Below are 18,896 nucleotides of genomic sequence, written 5' to 3' on the forward strand. Positions count from 1 at the left end.
TTTATCAATATAGAATACATTTTAATGAATACAATATAATTTTCCTTAATATTTAGCATTAAATGTATTTTACAGTTTTATTTCATTAGACACTAAATTTAAACTTTCTATTTTTCGGTAAGTAGGTAGGTAATTTTCTGCTTCTTTATTCATAAAAATAGTTTTTAAGAATAAAATGTCAATAAAAGCGATTTATTACAATTATTGTAAAAATATAGTTAACACGTCATACAGATATTATTATATTTTCACTCGAAGAAAAGCTTTCACATGTAGGGAAGCGTGGAAAATAGATAGCGCGGGAGCGAGGCACGCCGTCCACTCCGACAGGGACAGGGGATACGACAGTCAGGGCGCGTCGTGTTACCACATTTATGACATTTCCCTATTTCGTATATAATAAGTTTTAGGTCTCATGTATAGAAACTAACACTTTCTAAACAAAAAAACAATAGTCAGAGTTGATTATTACAAATCAAAGCAATCATTTCAATTATTAACCTAAATGACTGAGGTTATTACACTTAGATCACAACAAATTTGAGAATTTGTTGACTATTTAATAACTGGTCATATGCTTGCTCTTGTTTCTGTATTGATAACAAATAAATAAAGCATTTGTTAAGTTACCACAAAGAGGGAAATAAGATTAAATAGTTCGGGAAAATATGTCATAGTACTGTGGTAACATTATCGCGTGCATCGATTATTCGCCGCCGGGCGCCGTGACAGTATGGACGTGCGTTATAAATTTAGATTTGCCGCTCGAAAATATCGCGACGTTGTGAAATGTTAGTAAGGTGTGCCCAGTTTGGTGTGAGCGCGTGTTTATCAAATAGTTCTGTGTTGTACTCAATTATTTTAGTGATGTGGTAGTTGATACGAGATGGGCAACTCTTGCAGTTCGGGTCAGGCTCATAGGGATAAAGACAATATTTCGCAGCATTCCGAGGAGTAAGTTATACGTTTAATGTAGCGTGAAGGTTTTTTAAAACAATAACATCATACTAATATTATAAAATGCGAAAGTTTAGATGGATGGATATATGTTTGTTAGAGTTTGTAGCCGAAATGGCTGAACGGATTTCGATGAAATTTGGTATAGATGTAGAGGAACACATAAGCTACTTACTGTTGTATATCATATTATGTATAGTATATCATATTTGTAACATAAGTTAGAGATAACAGACGGTGCGAAAATATAAATCAATACAGGAGTACTGCGGGATATCCGGGAATGAACGGGACATACAGTTTATCATTCTGCTCATCTCAGAAAATTCTAGCAAATTGAAAACGCGAAATATACTGGTTATTTAGATAATACCAACATAATAAATCAAAAGTTCTTAATAGACGTTTGAAGTATGAAATTAAATGCAATTTGGAGATGTTTTATTCAAATATTTGCCTAACCATAAACAGGTAAGGTGAATAAAATGTGACTTACTAGCTTTCGCCCGTATCCGTCTGCGTGGAATAAAAAAAAACTGAGTAGCCAATGTGTTCTTCCAGACTATCGTCTACATTTATGGCAAATTTTATCGAGAACCGTTCAGCCGTTTAGGCTACAAACTAACAAACATTAATTCGTTCATCTAAACTTTCGCATTCATAATATTTAACTGTAAGCATTTTCTTAAATCTATTATTAAAAGGCTTACCTGAAATACAAAGTTTTTTGTCTTAATTCTGATGTATGTTCAATTCAAAAGGAAAAGATTTTTATAAAAATATACGACTATGCTGACCATAGCCAATTCAGATCTAAATGCAAAACAAGAGACCATAGAGAATAGCAATACTTTACGTGATTAGGAAAATAAGCGGAATAATAGATTTTTAGATAAACACAGTTGCATATTGAAATGAGAATCTTGTGGGCTCTTTGTACTCCGTTACACCGTTGGTTTTCATTGCCTCTATAGTAAAACATATTTAAAGTTTTTACAGCAGTTTAGCTGTTATCTATACTATTATAATACAGCGTAAACACACACTTCTTTGTTGCCTAAGATGTCAGCAATTACAGCATATTTTTGAAAAATTCTTTTTTAATAATAAGCCCTACACTTACGTCACGCTTTAGGCTATATATTTTCACGCCATTCAGCACGGGGGGTAAATATTTTGGATAAAAACCCTAATGTGGGAAAGAGACCATAAGTTGTTGCCAACATCAAGGAAGCAAGGTTGCCGAGGTTTGTCACGTCATATCATTTTGACATTTGCTATTGATAATCTGTCAAATGTAAACAATAAAATAACATTTTCATAATTCCATGCGGTACATCCGCACGGGAACAGCTAGTACTAAAGTAATTGCAAAGAAAGAAGTGCTTTAATCTTCATTTGTTTTATCTTTCCCTTAAATATTAAGCTAACAATAAGTTCGCAAACTCGACACCGTCTGTAACGATTCGAAACAATTACTTCGGTGCTAAAGAATTTATTCACAACGTCCAATTTCGTTGGCCGATTATAATTGACGTTTATTTGAGAATCCAAAGCTAAATTGGAACACCAATTTAAGCTCGCATTGATGTATAAATTAAACGACTTCTCGGAGGGTTTAAGGTATTTATAATCTTTTAAAATAAATAGGATTAAACCCTTTACTATAAATAAATATGACATGATTGTTTCGAAACATGTTGACAAAAAAAAGTGTTTCCAATAAGATGCACAGAATGAATGAAATGTGCCATCTTACAAAGCACGTTATTTATAAATTTATATGTCAAAACTAAATGAAAATACTAAGGCGACTTCCATGCAGACCCACATAGATACAACAAGTCGTAAGTTTTTCATTAAAACTATTGGACCACATGTTGATAAGTTTTCTTTGAAATTAATGAAATGATACTAGCCCCCTTGACCATCGACCTGCCCCCCCCCCCAATCCAATATCATCATGGAGACGATGTAGCAGTAAAAATGCTAGAAAAAAGAATGTACGGGAACTCAAGATTAAAGCACTTCAGACATTGATGAAAACCTACGTAAGGTTTCGTAAATAAACTATCGAATTTATTATAAACTAACTGTTGCTTACGACTTGTCTCGTGTAAAATTGAAAAAAATACAAAATCTAGCCTGTGTTACTCACTGATAACGTAGCTTTTTAATGGTGAAATAATTTTTAAAATCGACCAATTAGTTTTTGATTTATTTCAATACATACAAAAATACAAATCTTTCCTCTTTATAATATTTATATGGATTAATGTACTTAAAATATTGCTAGTGTACTAGTAATACCATCTTGTGTGATATAGGGCCTGTCCCACTATTGTCTGATAGAGGCTCGGATAGCTTAAAAATGACGTCACGTACAGGTAACAAAATCCGATATTTCCATAACATATTTTACACGTTGGATTGTTAACAGACAATATACAATTTGGTGGGACAGACACTTAATATTGTAATAACATCACTAGTTGAACCGATGAAACCTCACCGTGAGGCCACTTACGACTCGTTACGTCAAAAAACTCTAATAAATACTACACATTCCCCGTCTCTGGCTGCCGGCCAACTTTAACACATAAAATAATACTAGACTGATATTAGACCGGGTGATTCAATTAAATTATTTGTTTGTGACCCGAACCGTTTATTTATAAACGATCTTTTTTTAGGCAATCTGTAGGAATTCTATGGATTAATAGAAATTTCAAAGTTAACGTTGTCGTGTATCCGTGATCCGGCTCGAAGGACTATGACGGTATGTAGAAACTTCAATAAAACATTCTTGTATTGCTTAATATCTTTTTCAAAAGGAATGAAAAAGATGGAAATATGTACAGGTATTTTCACGGTGGAAATCTATACTATCTATACTATTATAATAAAGCGTAAACACAAACTTCTTTGTTGCCTAAGATGTCAGCAATCACAGTATATTTTTGAATAATTATTTTTTTTTAATAAAAAGCCCTAAAAGGCGTAAATACGCCACATCCATAATTTTGGATTATATATATGGATATTTAGTCTACATATTTTTTTATAAATTGTAGTTATGCTAATATACAAAAATTGCCATAATAGCATCTTGGCGTACTCGTTAATTGGCGTGTTGGAGCGTTTACTACGCTCAGCCAAGACAATGGCGTTAAACAAAGTGTGACGGAGATCCCGCGTCACGCGTGCGGTCACCACACGTCAGTTATTTCCAGAACTTTCCATTTTTGTACATCTCTATACTAAAGTAATGTCAGTTATACGTCATCTGATGTTGTTAAGCGAATAAAACAACAACTTGCACATATCTGCAAAGTAACTTAAACATAGGGCAGTGTGGATAACTAAGGCCGTTTTTTGCACACCTAACTTAGATTTAGTTACTTTCCCTCGGTATTGTATCTGAGGTCAACGATATTTAATACGACTTCACCCGCTTGAAATTAAATATTAATAAATATGAAGTCTATGTTATTCAGTGATAACAAAGCTTTTTAATGGTGTAAAGAATTTTTAAAATCAGCCCAGTAGTTTTTGAGTTATTTCAATACATACAAAAATACAAATCTTTTCTCCTTATAATATTAGTATAGATTAAATAAGCTTTCAGGGTCTTAACTGAGTTAGAAAAAAGTCCCGTTGTCCGTCATTTCGTAAGATGTTGGTGACCCTAATAGTAAAGTGGGTCACGAAACGATGACGTCAGCCAATGCACGTATATGTCACTGGTATGTGATATAAAGTATTAAGTTACCGACGCAGTCGAGATACACCCCCGGAGGCATCGGAGAAAATAAGATTTATACGTTCTAAATATACAGTTAGAAGATAAAGTATACAAGAAATTATGCCTAAGAATTGTATAAACCACTAACTTTCGCTCGCGACTCCATCCGCGCGCAATAAAAAAAAACAAATGCAAGCCTATATGTTCTTCCAGGCTATCCTCTACATCTATGTCAAATTTCATTGAAATCCGTTCAGCCGTTTAGACTACAAACACTAACAAACATCCATCCATCTAAACTTTCACATTTGTAATATTAGTATGAAGTATGATTGATTCTCATAGAAAACCTGCCAGGTGTAAAATAAATTCGAATATTCATAAAAAATAATATCAGAATATTTTCTACAACCAATAAAATTTATAAAAAGGTCTGCACGAAATTACAGAAAAAATTCTCTTTATTAGCGCGCGCACCTTTGACTAAACTATCGCAGAACTGTTTAGGGGCAGTACTACCAAATTCTCGTAAATTGCCAGATAATAATCAAACAGATAAAATACGTGACGGAAATATAGGATTTTTTTGTTTCACAATTCAAGATACCGATAAGTAAGAACCTGGTAGTTAGTAAAAGCGGCAACGTCGCAAGGACGCTTAAAAGATCATGTTCGGGCAGTTTTGCAAAAAACTTTATTTTTCATGTTAAGATAAATCTTTTCTATTTTCTGCTAAAAATTTATTTAAAAAGATTGTATACAATATATGCTAAGTATTAAAAAAAATCACTTATTTATTTTAATATTTGGTTAAAAATAAAATATATAAAATGAAATAAGTGGAATGAATTGCGAATCGGAATTTCGTTTCCATGACAACGGTATATTGTTATTTATCACTAAATTTATGCGGAACAAATCAATGGATAGTATTGCAATAGTCTAATCACTTTTACGTAAATTATCTGACATCAATGAAGATGTAATATAGCAGAATGTATAAAATGATTTTTCTGTCCCACCACTGACATCTGTCATTATTAATAACACTGATAATTTACAACAGTACAATATCGGCAACGTCGCAACGAATGCTTATAAGTTCCTATTTATGCAGGTTCGTAAAAGAGACCATGCCCTAAATTACGTGACACCTTAGTTTAGTTTTACTTAAATGTCTATTTTTACGTAATTGAATGCATAACAAGTTTTTATATTAACAAAGGATAATAACACAGCCAATAGTAAAAATTAACAAATACAATAAGAAAAAAATATTTTAACAACAAAATATTACGTTGAATGAATTGCGTTGCGTCATTTTGACAACGGATTACTGTTATAATGTAACCATACGGTTCCATGTAAGACTACTTCGTAAGATGCAAACTTCACTGCCATGAGTAAACTCAAAAACACAAAAGTACAGAGTTTGTCACTCGAAACATGTCCCATTGCCATGCTAGATTATCGTCTCAATTTCTCACTACTAAGTGATTGTGGGGACGGTATATTCATGTTATATTACAAGACAATCGTAAATTCATCTTCTCAAAACTCAACAAGATCTATTTTCAGTCAAAACATTGATATTAATTCAAAATAAGACCAAAGAAAGTTTTCTCATCCAGTTGATAAAAAGATAATGGTCACTCGATCTGGCAGTCAAATTAGGAGCTCGTAAATTTGCTATTTTACCTATCCGAAACTTGTGGGACGGGATTTTGCACCGTATCTGACGTCATTGTGACATTCATGTCATTTCGACATTATCCAGAACTCTTTATCAGCCACCCGTGGGACAGAATCGAAAAGTTTTGTATGGGGCTTGTAAAAAAAATGACCTTGACATTTAAAACGTCACAGCGTTATCTGCTATTTAAAATTGGTGGGACAGAAATATTGTATTTTATCTGACGTGACGTTATATTTACACTATCAGGGCCTCTATCTACCACCGGTGGGACAGGCCCTTAGTCTTGCTTTGATTTCTGTAAGCTTGTATGGAGGTGCACACACTACTTGATTTTTAGTTGTACAAACAGATGAGGTTGGGAAACAACCGGCAATCGCATAACAGTTTCGCTGTAGTTTTGTTTCAGGTTTACGCACAATCTAAAACTTCAAAGTAAAATTATAAACGTCGAAACAAAGTTCGGTTATTATTTAGTTTATAAATTAGGTTGATTAGATCATCGACTATCTATAAATAAAAAATAACCTTACATAATCTATGGCCACGTATGAAAATAGAGTGGGTCGTAAATCATTAATCATTTCGAAAGATTTTAGTGAAATTAACGGCCAGTTAATGACTTCCGTTTGATATAATTATAGATTTACTTGCTTTAGCCTGCAACTCCATCCTCGTAAAATAATAAAAGAATAAAAGTGAGTATCCAATGAGTTCGTCCAGAGTATCTACCAAATTTCATTGAAATCCGTTCAGCCGTTTAGGATACAAACTCTAACAAACATCCATCCATCTAAACTTTCGCATTTATAATATTAGAGTGAAGTGAGATAAGGATTTTTACCAGAAATATAGATTTGTCTATGATGAAAGTATTTCGTGTGTAGAACCAAACAACTCCAACGCTGTGTGACGCCGGTAGGCGCTGTTAAATACCTCAGAGTTACGGCGTCAATAATATGTACTAAATATAATCTCGGACTCTCAGCGTACAATTTGAACTGTAAATATGCTCGTAACTAACGACTAATGTGACCATAATTTAATGTTAGAATAAACACTTCATAATGTCTTCTTAAACTGCCGTTAATACCTGTTTCAATACTATTATAATAAAGCGTGAACACATACTTCTTTGTTCCCTAAGATGTCAGCCATTGCAGTATATTTTTGAAAAATTCTTTTTTTAATAAAAAGCCCTACACTTACGTTACGCTTAAGGCTATATATTTTCACGCCATAAAACTTAGGGGGTAAATATTTTGGAAAATAACCCTAATGTGGGAAAAAGACCATAAGTTGCTGCCAACATCAAGTATGAGAGATTGCTAAGGTTTGTCATGTCATGTCATTTTGACATTTGCTATTGATCATTTGATAAATGTAAACAATAAAAAAAAATTTCATAATTTCATGCGGGTGAAGCCGCACGGGAACAGTGTTGAAATACTCCTTGGAATTTCTGTTTTTTTTAATCAAAAATATTCTGTCAAAAATGTTTTTTGTCAAGGATGACTTTGTTTCTTTGTTTTCTTATTTTTACAAATAAAAATGTTTTAATAAATTGGAGTAACATCGTTTTTCCTTCTGTATTATAATTATTTCAACAAACAGCTAGTGTGCAATACGAGTATAAGATTTAACTCGTAGTTGTCTGTCAGCGATTAAACCAGGAGTTTAAAGAACTTGTTTCAATGATTTTTTTAATAAGCATCAGATGGGTGTCGCCAGTTGATAAACTAGGCTAAGTCTATCCCTAAATGTAGAGCGTAGTCTTGAAGAATACATAGGCTACGATTTTTTTTTTAATTCCGCGCAGACGTAGTCGCGGGAGACACATGCATACTAATACCGTAAAGAGAAAAGATTTGTATTTTTGTATGAAATAACTCGAAAACTAATGAGTCGATTTTAACAATTCTTTCACCATTAGAAAGCTATGTTATTCGTTAGTATCAGGCTATATATTTTTATTCACTTGGGCGAAGTAGCGAGCCACAGCGAGTGTAATATAAAAATAATCTCTTGTTCACATCTCTGTATCAACGTCTCTTTCAATCGTAATGCTGACACAAATACTTGCCTATGACTTCGGATAAAAATAAAATAACACGATCGTGTTATAGCAGAAATCTGAGACTGTTTTATCACAACATTTCTTCATAATTATTTGTTTCTCGAAGTTTAGTTGGTAAAAAACTTCTGATGTACAAAAAGCGGTGTTTTATATTTTATACATGTAATAAAATTGGAGTGTGTCTGTAACATCAAATGACAAATTCCAGATTTATGGAAGATTATGTATTGGCGTTGGTGAGAACGAAAATCGTATTTTTTTTGTCTATCTGTCTGTCCACAAGCTTCGTTTGATCCGGGAAATCTCTGAAACGCCTAGGATTTTTTTTTATCTTAATATTGCGTGGACGAAGTCGCTGGCAACAGCTAGCTTGTAATAATAAGGAAGAACTTATTGTCGCATATATGGCTAAATAAAAAAATGTATTTGTGATTAAGTCAATAAAATTTTTATTTAATTAAAGAAATAAAATGTTAAAATCTAAATAATGCGCGGTTCACACTAGTCTAGTTATAGATAGTCAGTAGCATCCAAAAACTGGACTGTCAAACTAGCACAGTGTGAACGCTGAGAGTCCATACTATCTATGACTGGTCGTTACCAACTGGATTGGCCAAGTGTGAACCGCTCATAAATCAATGATAGATAGTGTAGTTGACTTGTTGCCAACTGTTTCCTCTATACTACGTCCAAATTACCTAATCCGTATTATGATACCGTATAGATAACGTAATCGATTTCATATTGAAAGCAACAGATTATAAGTTACTAGGTTTCGCCCGCAACTCCGACCGCGTGCAATTAAAAAAACAAGTAGCCCATTTGTTCTTGCGAGATATCCTCTATATATATGCCAAATTTCATCGAGATACGATTGGCAGTTTAGGTTACAAACTCTAACAAACATCCATCTATCTAAATTTCTTCAACATTTGTACAGAATTATATTTATCCCTACAATTCGCTTTTAAAAAAAGGATAAAAGCGTTTTTTTAATGTTTTGACAGTGGAAATACTTAATTAGTTGCAAAAAAAAAAACCTTAGTATTGAACTAGACTCTGGATAAGGCAAAGGGAAGTATCGAGGAAAAATAAATGTGTGTCTCTAACACTATTTAGAAGTAATATAGTAACATAAAATACCTCTACGAGAAATTCGTAGCATTTCAAATTGATTTCTCAGTCTACCCACTTTTACACTGTAGCCTTGTGTGAATATCGACTTTATCGGCAATAAACTATATGGTCTCGTTTTATATGAGCCAATAAAACATATGTTAGCCTACTGTTTTTGTAAATTTTAGAATGTATTTATCATGTTAAACTAAAATATTAATTAGATTAAGTTGGTGTAAATATGGTATAATTTTTTTTTTCTATAAATGTAATAAATATTTTTTCGTTTTCTTTTTTTTATATTTTTCCATTTCCACGACTTTGACTTTTAGAGATTTTCCTCGGTCCTTTTCCTTGGTATTTCTTGTACCGTCATGTGCTTTTATAAATTCTATTTTCTTTTTTCATAGCATAGACATGCATTCAATTGTGGCACTTATATCTATGTGTGAATTACGTCCATATTAGCACATCACAGTTTATGTGTACAGTAGGGGAATCTGGCGGTAAATCTTAAAAGGTACAGTCGCTTGAAAGATTTGTCTACTTCAACAAAGCAATTTCAGTAAGTGTTACGCCGCGGATTTCCATGACCGTACATAATCAATAATAGCTGTTGCTCACAACTTCATTTTCAGAAATTAAAAAAGCCTATATTACTCTCAGAGAAATTACCTTTCTAACAGTGAAAGAATTTTTATAATCTACCCAGTAGTTTTTGAGTTATTTCAATACATACAAAAATACAAATCTTTCCTCTATATTAGTATAGAATAAAACATGTTATATAAAAAATAGAACACCACTGCGGAATACGATGACTCAAACTACCAGTGGTGATGGCTGCAGAGACAGGAACCTCCTCACAATGCGTGCAGTTTCTAAAATAACTGCCTTTTGAATCGGGCCCTTAATCTAACTGTCTAATGAGAGCTATATAGATAGTATGTATGTCTAGTATAGATCTATACTATTATAATAAAGCGTAAACACACACTTCTTTGTTGCCTAAGATGTCAGCAATTACACCATATTTTTGTATAATTCTTACTTTAATAAAAATCCCTACACTTACGTCACGCTTTAGTCTATATATTTTCACGCCATTAAACTTAGGTGGTAAATATTTTGGATAAAAACCCTAATGTGGGAAAGAGACCAAAGTTGCTGCCAACATCAAGAAAGCAATATTGCTAAGGTTTGTCATTTCATGTCATTTTGACATGTGCTATTAATAATTTTAGAAATGTAATCAATAAACCAATTTTCGTAATTTCATACGAATGAAGTCGCATGGGAACAGCTAGTATATATATAATTTCGCAATAATCACGTCATATTGTAATAAAAGCTTCCTTATAAATCAAACGCAAAAAGGTTAGAAGATATCACGTATTACGTATTCTAGATTCGCTTGAATGATTTATGCCGCTCTGTATGCCAACTGAATGCATTATGACGTCATTCATTAACCATACGAAATAGATTGGATGTTTGTGTCTTTAAACCCTTATGTGATAAGGTAACAGTCAAGTGTTAATTTTAAAAGCAGGCGGACACGACGATCGTTGATTGTTTCCCAATTCAACTGTTTAGTTGCACAACTAAAAATCGACTAGTGTGCGCACGTCCATATAAATTCATAGTAATCAATGCGGGACTAAACAGTTGTGCGATATTTTAGTCAAAGAGGTACGCTCCAATTTTTCTCTTTAAATTAAAACGTACCCTCATGGATGACAAAAGCTACAGACCATCTTACTTGATACCATTGACGATGGAATCATGGAAGTAAGTAACTTGGTCTGCGGTCGATTTTTTTTATAGTATAAGGTGACAAACAAGCAAGCGGCAACCTGAATCCACCGAAATAGAAAGCGACCGCTTCCCATAAACATCCGCAATTGCAGATGCGTTACCTACCCTTAATTGACGGAGGAGAAGACGCACATAAAGAGAACATTTCCCCTTCCTATGCGTCTCCTCCACCGCCAAATCCACTTTTCCTTCACTCTTAAGAAAAGGGTGGAAAAGAAAAGGGAATAAAATTAGGCCTCCGGCACCATACTCAACGGACGAAACACGGAATTGTTTCACTTCACGCCTGTTTTCTGTGTGGTATTGCTGGGGGCGAAGATCTTAAAGCGGGCTCTACCACTGTTATTTATTTCTTAAATATTACTTCCTACCAAACATAATTACTCAAACCAAGGCAATATTTCTCTGATACTGGGCTACTAAGCAATTAAAATGTATCCAGGAGTGGGTCATTAATCATGACTAAGCGTTAGTCATTAATCATGAGTACAAATCGATGACGTCACACCGACGCAATTAACGACCCGCGTCGGAAAACCACTGGTATTAGAGTAACTCGATTTAAGATTTAATTATTTTAGCTTTAGCCCGTGACTACGTCCGCGTGGAGTTATAAAAAAACATAAACGAGTAGCCTATATGTTCTTCCAGACTATCCTCTACGTCTATGCCAAATTTCATCGAGATCCGTTCAGCCATTTAGGCTGCATACTCTAACAAACATCTACCCATCCATCTAAACTTTCGCATTTATTATATTACTAGCTTTCGCCTGCGACTCCGTCCGCGTGGAATTAAAAAAAATGAAAGTTAGTAACCTATGTGTTCTTTCAAACTATCCCCTACATCGGTACCAAATTTCATCGAAATCCGTTCAGCCGTTTATGCTACAAACTCTAACAAACATCCATCCATCTAAACTTTCATATTTATAATATTAGTATGATTAATTAATTAATTTATCAATCAATCATAATTAAAAAAAATTTCGTACACTGGGGTCCAAATGTCATATCGATGTATGAGGAGATAAACTAAAACGGCCTTAAGAAGTATCTACACCAGCTAATTTTGTTAGACAATTTTTTATTCGTCTATCTTCATTATTTTTAATGATTTGTCATTTTTACGCAGGTACACATTGTCAACGAATATTGAAAGGTTTGGGAGAATTCTAGTGTGACAACGCTTGCCTTAACGATCTAACAATCTTCACTAATTCAATGCTTTAAACTAATCAATAACGAAATAAACGACAGTCGATGGACCTGAGCTTGAGCTATGCGTTCACTCATTTTGAAACAGACCGTTGACAGCTGTCATTCAACAAAAACGTACACAATATCTTTCTCACAATATTTATTTGGCGTACTTTTATAGTAATATTTTAAGAATATACTAGGAAAGTGTATTTCATAAAAATAACGGTAATGTTTACCAACTGTTCTATTTTCGAAATTCCCGCGTATTTGTTTTCTTTGTAACGTTGCGATGACATACATCTGTCAGTCTGACAGGTCGCCATTGTGTTGCGTTCGGTAACACGTCAATATGCGCAATAAGTACTATGACTAATTGTTTTTTTGAACATATAGAAAAAATCAACCAAATAATTTAGTAGAAAAAAATGGATATCTTTCACAACACCATAAATATGGGTAATCTAGCAATCATAACTTACTATATTGTACTACTATTTTATATTTTACTATTTTCGTAAATAATACAAAGCAACTATTCAACTTATCTATGACTCTGCTTTGAATTTGGCTGTTCCAAATTCAAAACGCTGTCATCGACATTTTTTTTTCTGTCAACGCAACAGTACAAAGGAGTACAGCCAATGCAACGAAAAAGTATAAAAATATTTGTAGGTAATCCGGATCACGCAGCTTGTAGCCGTAAGTAGGTCGGGGAGGTCGCGCGTCACGCTGGCGGGGGAGGGGACTGACGTCACGAGTTGTGACGTAGGTGCCCCTCCTCTGACCACACCTTAGTATTATAATATTGCGTAGACGTATGAGAGAAATTCTCGTTCAAGAGCTTTTATGCGAGATATGCTCTCAATCTAAATCAAACTCGATGTTTGAATGTTTTGTTAGTATACGAGAATAAGAGTAACTTTAGAGTGGGCTTTGACCAAACTATCTCAAAACCGTTTAGTCTTGCTTTGATTCCTACGAGCTTTTGTGCATATATAACAATAGTGCTATAGTTTAGTCACAGGTGTTTGCCTGCCCTTAAACTATACTAAATATGTGTAGTTCATCGTAATAGTATATCGTTTTAATTTTCATAAAATTCTAATTTTGTTAAGGCGTTCATATTACCTCGTCGTAGCATAAAATGAAATTGTAACTCCAATTAACTATAACATATTTAAATTTAATTTCCCATGACACGTTGTAACATGTAATTATTTATACCTCATAACCACAATAATTAGCTTAATTAAAGTCAAATAATTGAATTAAAAATCATATATTCATAATAGGTGTTCCGTGCGACTTCATTCGCATAAAATTATGAAAATTTTATTTTGTTGTTTACATGTGTCAAATTATCAATTGCAAATGTCAAAGTGATATGATATAATAACAAACCATGGCAACCTTGCTTCCTTGATGTTGGCATCAACTTATGGTCTCTTACTCACGTTAGCGGTATTTATCCAAAATATTTACCCCCTAATTTTAACGGCGTGAAAATATATAGCCTAAAACATGACGTAAGTGTAGGGCTTTTTATTAAAAAAATAATTATTCAATATGCTGTAATTGCTGACATCTTAGGCAACAAAGAAGTGTGTGTTTACGCTTTATTATAATACTATAGATGAATACATATACACGTAAACTCATGTACATATGTACATAAACTACCATGTTTTGTACTTAACTAAGTTATTTTTTAAAACCTATATTCAGAGTAACTAACCTACTTTTATACCTAGTTATTATTAGAAGAGCGAACATATTTCCCTTCGCCTCGCACCGGAAGTGGCGTAAGGGGTGACATCCGCTCTATATTCACTATTGTTCCTGCCCACCCTTCCGGTTCTGAACACGGCGTGGGTTATCAACTTTAGTGTAGAGAAAATTCCATTATTATTTCCTGGTAGTCTATAAATATATCATCTGTTGAATATCGTAGTTAGGTATTGAAAACACATAAAATGTAAATATATAGTACTAATATTATAAATGCGAAAGTTTAGATGGAAGGATGGATGTTTGTTAGAGTTTGTAGCCCAAACTGCTGAACGGATTTCAACGAACTTTGGTATAGATGTAGAATATAGTCTGGAAGTACATAAGGCTACTCATTTTTTGAGTCGCGGACGAAAGCTAGTTGATAATAAAGGAATTGATGTTTTTTTTTGTGAGATTTCAGTACCGCATTTCTTTTATCAAAACAAAAAAAAATAGTAGAAGCAATTGTATTTAAATCAGGAATTGAAGGAGTTATTCTTGTTGCAAAGAAAAAGGTTTTTTTTCTAAGTGGAACATCGCGTATTGCCTCGACTGTACAAATCTCTTATACGATGGCAGGTAACATAAATATTTATCGTGTATCCCATGTCAAATTGAATGGCCCCTTGATGGAGTGCCTCGTAGCGCTCTGACCGCGCCCTTTGTGCTCTTAGTGCTACGTCTTCTTTTAGTATATTAAACGATGCTGTTTATTTTATAATGTGAATTATTATCGGAAGTAAAAATCACATTGTACACAAGCAAACAAGCAAAAATACACAAGCAAAATGTATTGGTTCACTCGTCGAAATCGTAGAACTTATTGCTACGCCGTAGTATCGTAGCATGTTCGTAACTTGTCGGCGCTCATAATAAGGCATTTTTTAATCTCATTTGTAAATTAAAGATTAGAAAAATTATCACAAAAACGTTCATCGAATATAAATCTATTCCAAGGTAGTTTTTAATAGAAATGACGTAACGCTCGAAGCAGCCAAAATCTAGATACAAACCATGCCGACAATGTATCCGGCACATTGACAACATACGTTTGGCGCTACAATATCACTGCCAATTATACAATACAAAGCGATTTAATTAATCAAACAAACCAATTAACAATTCTAAATGAACGTGACAAAATAATTAATCGAGACAATGCGGGTGTCGACAGCTGTAGGCTACGGGCTACGAGTTAGGACTTGTAGCACATAGCTACGCGCCAGTACCTAACTTAATTTTAATGTAATCTATATTTGTTCTTTTTTTTTAGTATAAATTTAGAAAAAATACGTGGCTATAAATCATACGCAACAGACTGAAAGAGACAAAATTATATTTTTTACTTCAGGTGTGTGACAGAGATAACGCTATCTACAAAGTAGAAATTATAATCTTAAGAGCGGACGCACGCCTTTGATTGAACTATGTCAAACTGTTGTGGCGATTGTCGATTGTTTGGTAGCCTCAACTGTTTAGTTGCACAACTAAACTTCGAGTAGTGCACTTCCATATAAGCTCATAGGAATCAAAGCGAGACTAAACAGTTGTGCGATATTTTAGTCAAAAGAGTGCGCGCGCTCTTAGTATTTGTGTAGAAAAATAAATTACCTGTTTCCAAAGAAAATAACCTGCAACTTCTCTCGTTATTCTTATTTTACTAACCTAGGAAGGTTACAAACTTCTAAAGGTATATATAATTTCCAGACCAAACTGCTGCGCGCGCAGATCGCCGTCATACCGCACAACTAAGATCGCACAGGAGCCCGAGCCGGCGGCGGAGCCTCCGCTGGAACTGCTAGAGCCTGCGCCCTCGCTGCGGGAGAAGAAGCCCTCTGTCAAAGTACCACGGCCTGTCGCTTCCAGTGTATCAGGTGAGATGGGATCTGTACTAGAAGTTTGTGTACTTTATAATTACACTAACTGTTGCCCGAGACGTTTATTTTTTAATTTCACGCGAAGTTGTGAGCAACAGTTATCTAGATAATGTTAAGTCTGTTTTTTAAAGAGAATGATAATCTTTAAGAAAAAAGAAAACATTGTAATAAAAAATTGTGCAGAAAAAATCAGATATTGATAACAAAAGTGTAGTGAACGCCGGCACAGATTCCATTTCGCTGTCTTCCCCGGTGGCATGCGCGTCACCCCGCGAGGAGGTGGTCGGCCCCCCGGTGCCGGCCAGTGTGGCCGCGCTGCCGGAGGAGCTACGCTGCTACTTGCTGGGAAAAGCACCACCGATAAGGAACAGGCGACGACGTGCTATGCTCATATATGTTTGTGCTGCCGACTCACAAGGTGACAAACTAAACGCTTTCTTTAAGTTTTTTTCTTAATTGATAATGTATGTATCCCTTTACATAACCAATATGCTGTATTTTAATGTCAGGTGTCTTTCAATTTGTGTTATTATCATAGGACAGAAGTTCCATTTTTTTAAGAAATGTTTAATGCGGTCTTAGACGTGCCATCGAATTTTGACTGGGATTATTACGTCAATTTCATGGTGCACCTACTTCATAATGTTTTCATTTTGTTTTTACGGTCAGACGTGCCCAAAATATTACGAATATCATGAAGAAGCAATTAGTTGACACTAGCTTTCGCCCGCAATTCCGTTTGCGTGGAATTAAAAAAACACAAAATTGTTTAATTATTGTTAATAGCCTGTGTTCCAGACTATCCTCTACATCCATGCCAAATTTTATCGAAATCCGATCAGCCGTTTAGGCTACAAACTCTAATAAACATCCATCCATCCATCCATCTAAAATTTCTCATTTATAATATTAGTATGATTAGTATGATTTTTAGTTGAGTTTCCCTCAGTGTTACAGCAAGAAGACTCCATAGACTATGTTAACACAAACTGGTGTTTGTTACCATGTTTCAGATTGCTGCGCGGAGAAAGGTATACTGCAGTGCGCGGTGGCGGCGAAGCTTCGAGTGCGCGCGCGTCGGCGCGGCTGGCGGGTACACGTGTCCGACCTACATTGGCGTTCCCCGCTAGAACAACAACGAGACCATCGTTTCCCTGTACTGTGCATCGTTGAACTTACTCGTAAGTTCTTCACAATCACCTAGAGATAACTAGCTGTTCGCGTGCGGCTTCATCCGCAAGAAATTATAAATAACTTTATTTCACTGTTTACATTTGTCAAATTATCAACTGCAAATGTATATTTTTTTGTTGTTATACAAGTGTAATGACAGTAGAAACTCGTATTAACATTTCTACAGCCTTAGTTCTTTCTGTTTTCAGGTCAGTCAGAACTAGGTGCAGTCGTACCGGTGCTGTTCCTAAACTCGGGGTTGGGCACTCCCCTGTTGCCGCACACGTTAGAGTGCGCTGACTTCAAAGCAGCACTCGAAGCTGCGGAGGATGAAAACGATCAGGCGCTTTTAAATAAATGGTATTAACTAGCAGTATTAGTGCTTGTATAGATCTTCTTTCTTTTTCCATCTTTTCCTTGTTAGAAAGACCAAGATTTGGCCATAGGCAAAACGTAGAAATACCTCCACTTCAGTGCCAGATTAGCCACGTAAAATAGTAAGTGCTACGAGCCACGCCAATTTGTGAACTCCGCGCTACAACGAATGTCTAACAGTAATAAAAAAATATTAATTTAGACAGTAGCGTCAAATACATGCCTTAAACGCGGAGAGTTAAGGCTATGCTTCAGTCCTATTTGAAAGTGTAAAAGGAGGCATAATTTTAATCCCTTTCACTTTCCACCCTTTTCTTAAGAGGAAAGGATGTGAAGGAAAAGTGGATTTGACGGTGGAGGAGACGCATAAGAAGTTGAAATGTCCTCATTATGTGCGTCTCCTCCGTCAATGAAGGGTCGCTTTCCATTTCGGTGGATTCAGGTGGCCGCTTGCTCGTTTGCCACCTTATGTTATCAAAAAAAAACACGATTTCGATTTTAAAACGTAAAAATAAAATTTTTTACGTTATTTTTAACGTTTATGTTTTAATGTTAAATTCCAATTAATTCTAATTAAAGTTAACAGTTTTGTTCAATACCCTATACTTGGGAACGTAAAGCAATCCAAGGGCCACTTGACAGAATTTGCTACAGGCCCACGCTGGCTTAATCTGGCGCTGTTTTACTTGAACCTTTTTTTTACAATATAAGGGGACAAACGAGCAAGCGGCCACCTGAATACACTGAAATGGAAAGCGACCGCTGCCCATAAACATCCGCAATTACAGATGCGTTGCCTACCCTTCATTTACGGAGGAGACGCACATAAACAGGAAATTTTCCCTTCCTGTACGTCTCCTCCACCGTCAAATCCACTTTTCCTTCCCATCCATTCTTATTCAGAAAAGAGTGGAAAGGGACTAAAATTAGGCTTCCGCCGCCACACTCATCAGACGAAACACGGAATTGCTTCCACTTTACGCCTATTTTCTGCGTGGTCGTGGTATTTCACCGGGCGAGCCGTCCCATTCGTGGGAAGATGTTAAAGTGGGTTCTACCACTGTTTAAATGCAGTCAACCGCAGTTAGAAATT

General features: G+C 34.9%; 1 protein-coding gene across 1 annotated transcript in view; it reads left to right on the top strand.

Annotated features, from left to right (window-relative positions):
- The first annotated feature begins 730 nt into the window (after positions 1-730).
- The window catches only part of LOC106102814, a 22,982-nt gene continuing 4,816 nt past the window's right edge, over positions 731-18,896 (top strand). Inside the window, exons 1-5 of the mRNA XM_013282399.1 lie at positions 731-954; positions 16,086-16,252; positions 16,470-16,673; positions 17,269-17,436; positions 17,638-17,788. Of these exons, the coding sequence (XP_013137853.1) occupies positions 887-954; positions 16,086-16,252; positions 16,470-16,673; positions 17,269-17,436; positions 17,638-17,788 (758 nt within the window). The 5' untranslated portion in view covers positions 731-886. The remainder of the gene's footprint in view (positions 955-16,085; positions 16,253-16,469; positions 16,674-17,268; positions 17,437-17,637; positions 17,789-18,896) is intronic.

Source organism: Papilio polytes, unplaced genomic scaffold (genome assembly GCF_000836215.1).
Source record: "Papilio polytes unplaced genomic scaffold, Ppol_1.0 DF823901.1, whole genome shotgun sequence".
In the NCBI taxonomy this organism is placed as follows: domain Eukaryota; kingdom Metazoa; phylum Arthropoda; class Insecta; order Lepidoptera; family Papilionidae; genus Papilio; species Papilio polytes.